The sequence below is a fragment of the Rhynchophorus ferrugineus genome, unplaced genomic scaffold, assembly GCF_030347505.1.
Source record: "Rhynchophorus ferrugineus isolate W39M unplaced genomic scaffold, kcgeb_rfMv2 rfM102, whole genome shotgun sequence".
NCBI classification, from domain to species: domain Eukaryota; kingdom Metazoa; phylum Arthropoda; class Insecta; order Coleoptera; family Curculionidae; genus Rhynchophorus; species Rhynchophorus ferrugineus.
The window spans coordinates 131,949-141,969 of NW_027472680.1; the positions used below are offsets into that span (position 1 = coordinate 131,949).

Below are 10,021 nucleotides of genomic sequence, written 5' to 3' on the forward strand. Positions count from 1 at the left end.
TGAGAAAATCCTCTCACTTGTACCTAATTCGAAATGAAACGTGCTTCAGATCACTGATAGTGATGTAAAGGCTGCGGATATTCAATGGTGTGCCATTCGAATTTTAGAAATGAAGGTTTCTGAAGGAATGAAGAAGGCTGATGTTTCTTTCAATTCTGGCAATATCATTGTTGCCTACTGATTTAGCCATACCGGCTTTGTTATTTAAACTATTATTTATTAACCATTTGAATTTTTATAGCTTATGATGCATTTGATTTATTTAGGGATAAAAATATACTTTTAATTCATTTCAAATTTAAAACTAAAATATATTATTTCAAGAACAAGATGTACTGAATTGGTTCCACCAAGGGAATAACGACTCTGCCATAGGGCTGCCGAAAAAATATTCATATTTTTCTATGTTCATGGTTTCATATCTTTGGTGATATCATGTTCATATATGATATCATCTAAATTAAGGATTTCAAGCAATCTAAGGAGCTTAGATAGGTTTTCCGAAGCGAACAAGTGATAAACCGTGAAGGGAACTTAAGTTCGGTTTTCGATGTGGTCCAACTGTGGTATACTCAGTATACCACAGTGTGACATATCTATAAAAAATTTGTTATGTTATCGACATAGCAAAATCGCTGAATAATTTAAGATATAGCTGAAAGAACTACTGACAGTATATTAAAAAATTTAGTTAGAGTTTGGGACACGATATATTGTCTTGTCTCTTGATACACTACGGTACAACGTAAAACTTTGTTTGCTCTTATAGGAACATCTGGACTGAAGTTATAGTCAAGTAATTAACAGTACAAATGAGCAGAAAGGGGGATACTAGCTGAATGAATACAAACTTTACCATTACCTTTTGGAGTTTGTTCAAGTGTCGATGATACTTGCTTCGAACACCCTGGTTGCGGGCCTGGAATGATGAAAATAGGTACCAAGTAAGACAGTTTTGAAATTAATGGTAACAATTATAAACAGAAATGTGACTGAGTCCTTCAATTTACCTTCTATATAATTTTGATTTTGATCCACTTCCATTTGTACATGTTCTGGGCTCGTGGTATTATTTTCACCATCACTAAATTGTTCATAAGTACTTAAAGGAAGGTTTAAATGTATCACAAAAATCTCTCACGTGGTAACGATAATAAATTATGCCTCATGTTACTATTTGAATGTCAAGCTATATATAATAGTAGAGGGAAAGAATGTAGTAGAGCTTATTCTTGAGTTAGCTATAAATAATCTCCGAGTTAACTTGCCTATAATGTAACCACTCTCTGATATGGTGTCAATGTCCTGTAAGAAATACTTCTATTTATTGGTAATTAAAATACAAATATTCAACAAACATTATAATGGTCACAATCTTGATAATATACTAGGGGTTGCACGGTGTTGTACGGTGATTACAATAACAATCGTATATCAACTACGTCAGTAAGATACTCTTCGAGAGACTCTAAGAAACTATATGATTTCCGGTCAAGGCGTCGTCCTTTGTATCCAAAAGTGTACATCTCAGCACTCCCATCGTTCGGACCCGTTACCACGTCCACCTCGATTAGCGAATGAGTCATTATTTGCCCTCTATGTTATTGGTCAACAATGCCAATCTATATTTTCTTACGGTCCATCTCTTAGTGATTATGGAAAATTTCACTTGATTCATTTACCACAACGACATATTTTGATGCACTGTATTCAGAATCATTGAATAGGGACTATGTCTTTTTAATCTGAAGCGGCAGTAGAAATAAAAAATTATGGGAATATAAGAAATAGTTAATTTAAATTAAGAAAGAAAAGAATTATAAGCAAGTTCAAAGCACCGTCCCTCATTCTTCCTGTTCTGTCGGAAATTAATTATCGGTTAAAAAATTTTAAGCTAAATAATACTAATTGTTCTACTATAGAACAAAAGAAATCTCCGTAAATTCCCTATTCCTACTCTGTTGTGTGATAACAAGACATAGCATTTCATTATAATGATGACAGTGGTGCAGAAACATCCTACAAACAACAAATTTCCGAGAAATCGACAGACATAAAGCTTATGATGCAGATCTTTTCAAGTCGAGGAACAAAGAGGGTATTCAATGTCGGCACCTGTGAACTTACAGGAGTTTTACGGGCGGCCCAATTGATATTTTTATATATTTGTTGTACATGATAAGGCTTTGCTCCAGGAATTAGATGTCGTCATAAACTGGAATGTGATCAGTAAAACCAATTTTAAAATATATAAAACTACTGATGGGTTGGAAATAAGGTATGACCTATTTATATTCCGAAAACTACGATAGATCTGAAGTATATTAATATAGATGATTAGTATTAATATAGATGGCGAAAAAATACAAAAAATGTTTTAAAAACGTTAAAATGTTCCTTTATTTCGTTTTCCTAAGATGTATTCGCAGCAGCTGTTGTATATGTGATGCGTATTGGGAAAATTCCATGAAGAGTGAAAAATATGTTGATATGCTTGAGATACTGATTATGAGGTTCTTTCGATCAAAAACAAAGGTTATACTCAAGTTCTGATCATAACGGATATAATTTTAAAAATGCTTTTGGCGTTATCTCGTAATAAACAAACAACTACAGACGCACTACTACACAGACATGACTACAGATAGACAATTTTCTACAAAATACTAAAAGGAATACAATATACCACGAAGAGATATAACAGAGAGAGCAGCACAATTTACATTTGTAACTTTTCGCAATTTCCTGGAACATGAAATGTGAAATTACGTCTCATCGCTATTGGAATGCCCCAAAATACATTATCTGTTGGAACTTTTGATCCGCACAGTTTTCAGTTTACTGAAGATCTGCTTAAAAATTAAGAAGGAAAGATAATAATTTGAATTAAAATATCTACCGGGTGTTGTGTTGCTTCGTTTTAATTTGGATTTAAATGGATTGTTAGTTGGACTGCTTCGATTTTGAACATTACACAACAGTATGAAATGCATAATGTATATAATATATATAGTAACTAAGTAGTAACTATATATAATAACTATGTAGTTTAAATGTTTACATATTTGTGAATTAGTTAACAATAAATTATTTTGAATAGATTTCTATTATAAAATTGAGAATTATATTATTTTTATTACTCCAGTTATTTCAAATATAGTAAGAATATACATGGGATTGACACTTAGTTTAATAACTACAAGAAAATTTCATTTTAAATCAATAGCATAAAATACACCAGACGGTTGAACTTTATTTTAATATACAAACAATAGTATGAGCTCTCTTCTGTTATTACAGAAATTTGTTTTATGTTTTTAAATATTACGAATTCTTGACATTTATTTTTGATATAGGTGAATTTTACAGCAGATGAAATTTGTGCCATGATGGTCAAAAAACGAAACATCCGTAATATATCCGTCATAGCTCACGTAGATAACGGAAAATCATTTTTAACAGACTCCTTAGTAGCAAAAACTGTTATTATTGCTGGTGCCGAAGTTAGAGAAATACATTTTACAGACACCGGAAAAAAATAACAAGACAGATTTATAAGCATATTAAGAATATGTAGTCTTTTGAAATATTGAACGACGAAATTTACAAACCACTGAACTTATGTGATAATTTTGATTAGTGATTCTGAAGCTTTATCTCTTTAAAATAAAACTGGGTATTTGTTATAACAAAAATACTAACCTTTTTCATAAATAATATTGATTAACGCGAAAAAGAATAGAAAGTTTTCTTGATTAATTTGATTGGTTCCTCTGGGCACATAGATTTCCGTTCTGAAGTACCTACTGCCCTTCGTATAACTGATGGTGCTCTTGTAGTAGATTGTGTTTCGGATAAGTAAATTCCTAAATAATTATTTGTATAATAAATTAAATAATTATGTATGTATTTTTGGTGTTACTTCACTTTGTATTAATTTTACTAAAGAACATGCATAATGCAATTCAATGCAAATGCAATAACGCATATCTAAATATATATCTGTGGTAAAGACAATTTATTAAGAACTTCCGAATTACAGTAGGAAACATTGTAGTGTCTTTACAATCTTTTAATTAATCGTGTTGTCATATCCAACGGCCCCAGGCCATCATCGGTTAATGATGGGTGCTACTGATGCTGCTAATTCGCTATAAATTATGAATTAAGTTAGAAACAATTTTGTAATAATGAATTATTTGCAGGTGTGTGTACAACCGGAAACTATGTGACGTCAGGCTATCGACGAACGTATTAAGCCAATCTTGTTCATGAACAAGATGGACCGTACCCATTTGAAATTGCAGTTGGATGCTGAATAACTTTACCAAACTTTCTGACGATTAACAATCTATGGGCTTAGGAATATTTCAACCCAAAAACAGAACAATAATCACAAAAGATCGTTTTATATGTACATCTTGAATCCATCTACAAAATTTTTGACTTGATTATGAACTGCAAGTAAACATCTGTTTTATTATTAAAAAAAAATTCTTCCAGCACAATTAGGCCACTATACAGTTTACAAAATAACTTTTATGAAGTCATTAGGAAATAAATATATTGTTGGCAGTGCATTGGAAGAAAATTATTAGCCTAGGTATTAAACTCTTTCATGTTACCTCTATCTTTATATCCTATGGTGACAAGCTGTTATATCCAGAATGCATTATATATTTTTAGCTCTTGGGTGTAACTAAAATTTTTATTTTAGGAAAGAAGAATATTCTCTCTACACTGCGCATTAACTTGAAATATGAAGACAAGGATAAGGATGGAAAACAATTTAGTTGGACATGGTTACCTGCTTGTGGGCCTTTGCTTCAGATGATTGCCGTTCACTTACCATCCCCAGTAACTGCTTTGAAATACAGAATGGAAATGTTATACGAAAGTCCACATGATGATGAAGCCGCTCTTGGTATGTGTCACCTATATGGTTTTTAAAACGCGTTAAATTTTGGTATTTATTTGTACGTGACGATTTGTAATTTACAACTCTAGGCTGATTCCTATGATGATGTGTCTAAAATGGTACTCACTTCTAATAAAGGTATTTTCTACGATTTTGGTCCTGTTTTTTCCGGTAAAGTAGCCACCGGCATGAAGGCCCCTATCCTGGGACCTAACTATATGGCCTCAACAAAGAGGATTTACACGAGAAGACAATTCAGGGAGCCATCCTCATGATTGGTCGTTATATAGAGACCATGGAATATGTCCCATCTGGAAATATTTGCACTTTGTTCGGTCTGGATCAATTTTTGGTTAAGCCCGACGCCATCGCCACATACACAAACAAGTAGAACATGAATGTCAAGAAGTTTAGCTTATCTTCCGTAGTACGTGTAGCTGTGGAACAGAAGAATCCGACCGATTCAGAAAAACCTGTAGAAGGTACGCAAATGTTCGCTTTTATAGTGTGATTATCACTAAGTAGTCTTTACAATCTTTTAATTAATCGTGATGTCATCTCCTACCGCCCCAGGCCGACATTGGTTAATGATTGGTGCTACTGATGCTGCTAATTCGCTATAAATTATGGATAAAGTTAGAAACAATTTTGTAATAATGAATTATTTCAGGTGTGTGTACAAACGGAAATTATGTTACGTCAGGCTATCGACGAACGTATTAATATTATATCGAGAATGCATTATATATTTGGAGTTCTTGGGTGTAACTAAAATATTTATTTTAGGAAAGAATTATATGAAGCCCTTCTCTTCTCACTGCCAACTAACTTGAAATATGAAGACAAGGATAAGGATGGAAAACAATTTAGGCGGACATGGTTACCTGTTGGTGAGACTTTGCTTCAGATGATTGCCGTTCACTTACCATACTCAGTAACTGCTCTGAAATACAGATTGGAAATGTTATACGAAGGTCCACATGATCATGAAGCCGCTCTTGGTATGTGTCACCTATATGGATTTTTTAAACGTGTTAAATTTTAGTATTTATTTGTACATGATGATGTGTAGTTTACAACTCTAGGCTGACTCACTGTGAATGATTGGTATAAACTAAACAACAATTACCAATTATTATTATTATTTTTTTAATATTTGCAAATGACTATATTTTGTTTTTTGTTTTTAGGTATTAAGAACAGTGATCCTAACAGTCCTATGATGATGTGTCTAAAATGGTACTCACTTCTAATAAAGGTATTTTCTACGATTTTGGTCCTGTTTTTTCCGGTAAAGTAGCCACCTGTATGAAGGCCCCTATCCTGGGACCTAACTATATGGCCTCAACAAAGAGGATTTACACGAGAAGACAATTCAGGGAGCCATCCTCATGATTGGTCGTTATCTAGAAGCAATGGAAGATGTTCCATCTGGAAATATCTGTACTTTGTTCGGTGTGGATCAATTTTTGGTTAAGCCTGATACCATCACCACATTCACAAACATGCAGATCTTGAATTTCATGAAATTCGGCGTAACTCTCGTAGTACGTGTAGCTGTGGAACCCAAGAATCCGGCCGATTCACCAAAACCTGTAGAAGGTACGCAAATGTTCGCTTTTATTGTATTATTATTACTAAGGTTTGTGTCATTTGTCTTCAGGTTTGAAACGAATGGCTAAGTCTGACCTTATGGTACAATGTGTCATGGAAGAATCTAGGGAAAACATCATTGCCGGTGCCAGAGAGTTCCACTTAGAAATCTCTCTGAAGGCCTTGGAGGAGGATCGATCATGCGTGAATTCAAGTTACTTAATCCGGCCCAATAGTGCCCTTCGTGTAACTGATGGTGCTCTTGTTCTAGTAGATAGTATTAGGGGTAAGTAAATTCCTAAATAATTATTTGTATAATAAATTAAATAATTATGCATGTATTTTTGGTGTTACTTCACTTTGTATTAATTTTACTAAAGAAACATGCATAATGCAATTCAATACAGATGCAAGAACGCATATCTAAATATATTTCTGTGGTAAAGACAATTTATCAAGAACTTCCGAATTAAAGTAGGAAACATTGTAGTGTCTTTGCTATATTTTAATTAATCGTGATGTCATCTCCAACCGCCCCAGGCCGACATTGGTTAATGATTGGTGCTACTGATGCTGCTAATTCGCTATAAATTATTAATAAAGTTAGAAACAATTTTGTAATAATGAATTATTTCAGGTGTGTGTACAAACGGAAACTATGTTACGTCAGGCTATCGACGAACGTATTAAGCCAAACTTGTTCATGAACAAGATGGACCATACCTATTTGAAATTGCTGTTAGGTGCTGAATAACTTTACCAAATTTTCTGACGTTTAACAATCTATGGGGTTAGGAATATTTCAACCCAAAAATAGGATATTGGTAACAAAAGATCGTTTTACATGTACATTTTGAATCCCATCTACAAAATTTTTGACTTGATTATGAACTGCAAGTAAACATGTGTTTTATTATTAAAAAAAATTAATTCTTCCATCACAATTAGGCTACTACCCAAAGAACTACTTTCCAAATAACTTTTATGAAGTTATTAGGAAATAAATATATTCTTGGCAGTGCATTGGAAGAAAATTATAGGCCTAGGTATTAAACGCTTTCATGTTACCTCTATCTTTATATCTTATGGTGACAAGCTGTTATATCGAGAATGCATTATATATTTGTAGTTCTTCGGTGTAATTAAAATTTTTATTTTAGGAAAGAACAATATGAAGCCCTTCTCTCCACACTGCGCATTAACTTGAAATATGAAGACAAGGATAAGGATGGAAAACAATTTAGTCGGACATTGTTACCTCTTGGTGGGACTTTGCTTCAGATGATTGCCGTTCACTTAGCATCCCCAGTAACTGCTCTGAAATACAGAATGGAAATGTTATACGAAGGTCCACATGATGGTGAAGCCGCTCTTGGTATGTGTCACCTGCATGGATTTTTAAAACGCGTTAAATTTTGGTATTAATTTGTACTTGATGATGTGTAGTTTAAAACTCTAGACTGATTCACTGTGAATGATTGGTATAAACTAAACAACAATTACCAATTTTTTATTAATTTCTTAATATTTGCAAATGACTATACTTTGCTTGTTTTTGTTTTTATGTATTAAAAATTGTAATCCTAACGGTCCTATGATGATATGTGTCTTAAATGTTGCCCACTTCTCATAAAGGTTATTTCTACGATTTTTGGTCCTGTTTTTTCCGGTAAAGTAGCCAACGGCGTGAAGGCCCCTATCCCAAGACCTAAATATGTGGCTTCAAGAAAGAAGATTCGAGAAGACAATTCAGGGGGCCATCCTCATGATGGATCGTATGGTCGTTATATATATAATTAGAAAATGATATATATTAGGTGAGTTAGTGTACAGTTCTTTTGGTTTAATTTTAAAATACTTCTTCCGTACTCTGGAACAAATAAAACACGCACTATATAGAGTTTTGAACGAAAAGTTGCAGGCGTCTGAAAATTTTGAAACAAATGTGCTGTCTGGTATCTAGTACACTAAGAACAACGTTACTAATTATGTTCCTGTTTTTGTCTATATGAATCTTCCACTGGCTTTTGGTTTATAGATCATACCAATTAATAAGCAAAAAAATGGCAACGCCCTCTTAATTTATTTTTTAAATCATATTTAATGGAGTGAGTTTTATTCTTAATTCTATTTACAGGATTCCAATGGGCAACAAAGCAATCCATCGTGGTGGCGGTTAGATCATTCCTACAACCCGTCGTATGTTGTCTTTATGCTTGCCTATTAGTCAATATGTTATTAGAAATTCAATAGTCTGGGCAGACGTCCAGCCCAAACTCATTGAACTTGTTTGTCAGTGTGAAATTCAGGTAAATCTTTTATACAATTATATTTTCACTCCATCTTAGAAATACGTTCCATATCACAGAAAGCGGCACCAGATGATACAGCGTTGTATAAGTAGCAATTTTGAATTGTTTACATAATTATATCCCGGTTGATTTAGAACTTCTATTCATTCTCAGATGATTCTCTAGAATCGACTTGTTGTAGGTATTTGAGTAATTAAAGTACTGGATACAACTTAGTCCATGCATATTTATACTTTACAAACATCTCGATTAAAGCCACAACACAGAAATGAATCAAGAGTGAGGGATCTTCATCTTATCCGGGTGGTTTTATCACGAGCATACGCCGTAGCGTTTTTACGATTTTATATACAAAGCAACTACTCTTAACATTTAATTATTCAACAATATATAAGCCGATTCAGTATATAGGCGCATCCACCCAATTATTATATGTCCAACTATATGTGTAACATTCGCAAGATATGTTATATTAATGGTATATTACTTTCGAATCTAAAGAATTCTTACTTTTTGGCCATTTGGAATAGGGGAACTAATAAAACATTAACAATCGTTAACAAAATTATTATATTAACAAATGTTTTATTAAAATATATCCAAAATTACCTGATTTCTGCTATAGATTTAATTGGCTGGTTTTCACAATGTGTCAACATGCTTGTTGAAAAATATGATTTATAATGTTTCGCATTTATAATTTAATTTTTGGAGATATTTCTTCAAGTTTAATATGTTTAAAAAATATACCAAAAACCATACCATAAGTCATATATCTAATATTTGACCGAACTGTTTTATTATTGAATTTTCCGTTTTAATATTATAATTTTTCTGGAAACATAATTATCAGATTATTTATTTATTATAAAAGCTAGTACTGTACTAATATACGAAATTCTTTTTTAACATATCTAATATTTTATTTTGTTGTTTTTCAGGATACATATAAAATAAAGAAAGTTTTCCAGATCTCAGTCAATACTTGGAGAAAATGTAAACGCGTCGTTAATGACAATCCATTTTTTTCTATAGTACAAATAAAAAGGGCGTGATCCACGTTCTCATCAGAGAGTAGACGGCAGACTGCATCTGCTTTTTAAATCCCAAATATAACAACTTGAGGGAGTCCAAACTTGCTGGAGAAAGCGAATTATAGGAGAATTGGGGAATTGGACAGTAGGGGTTGACAGTACTT

General features: G+C 32.9%; 2 protein-coding genes, 1 long non-coding RNA gene and 1 pseudogene across 4 annotated transcripts; all 4 read left to right on the plus strand.

The window, feature by feature from the left end:
• Positions 1-4,774: 4,774 nt before the first annotated feature.
• LOC143205941 (elongation factor 2-like) lies at positions 4,775-5,200 on the plus strand. The gene is made up of 2 exons (XM_076418950.1): positions 4,775-4,924; positions 5,008-5,200. The coding sequence occupies exons 1-2, from the start codon at positions 4,904-4,906 to the stop codon at positions 5,191-5,193; spliced, it is 207 nt and encodes a 68-aa protein (XP_076275065.1). The 5' UTR covers positions 4,775-4,903; the 3' UTR covers positions 5,194-5,200.
• Positions 5,201-5,213: 13 nt separating this feature from the next.
• LOC143205957 (translation elongation factor 2-like) lies at positions 5,214-6,805 on the plus strand (annotated as a pseudogene). The gene is made up of 5 exons (XR_013008017.1): positions 5,214-5,222; positions 5,333-5,400; positions 5,705-5,919; positions 6,109-6,520; positions 6,582-6,805. The product of XR_013008017.1 is annotated as a translation elongation factor 2-like (transcript).
• Positions 6,806-7,162: 357 nt separating this feature from the next.
• LOC143205935 (eukaryotic translation elongation factor 2-like) lies at positions 7,163-8,280 on the plus strand. The gene is made up of 3 exons (XM_076418948.1): positions 7,163-7,301; positions 7,672-7,886; positions 8,077-8,280. Exons 1-3 carry the CDS (start codon positions 7,297-7,299, stop codon positions 8,142-8,144), a joined length of 288 nt encoding a protein of 95 aa, XP_076275063.1. The 5' UTR covers positions 7,163-7,296; the 3' UTR covers positions 8,145-8,280.
• A 347-nt stretch (positions 8,281-8,627) lies between these two features.
• LOC143205940 (uncharacterized) lies at positions 8,628-10,021 on the plus strand. The gene is made up of 2 exons (XR_013008006.1): positions 8,628-8,820; positions 9,765-10,021. It is a non-coding gene; the product is annotated as an uncharacterized LOC143205940 (long non-coding RNA).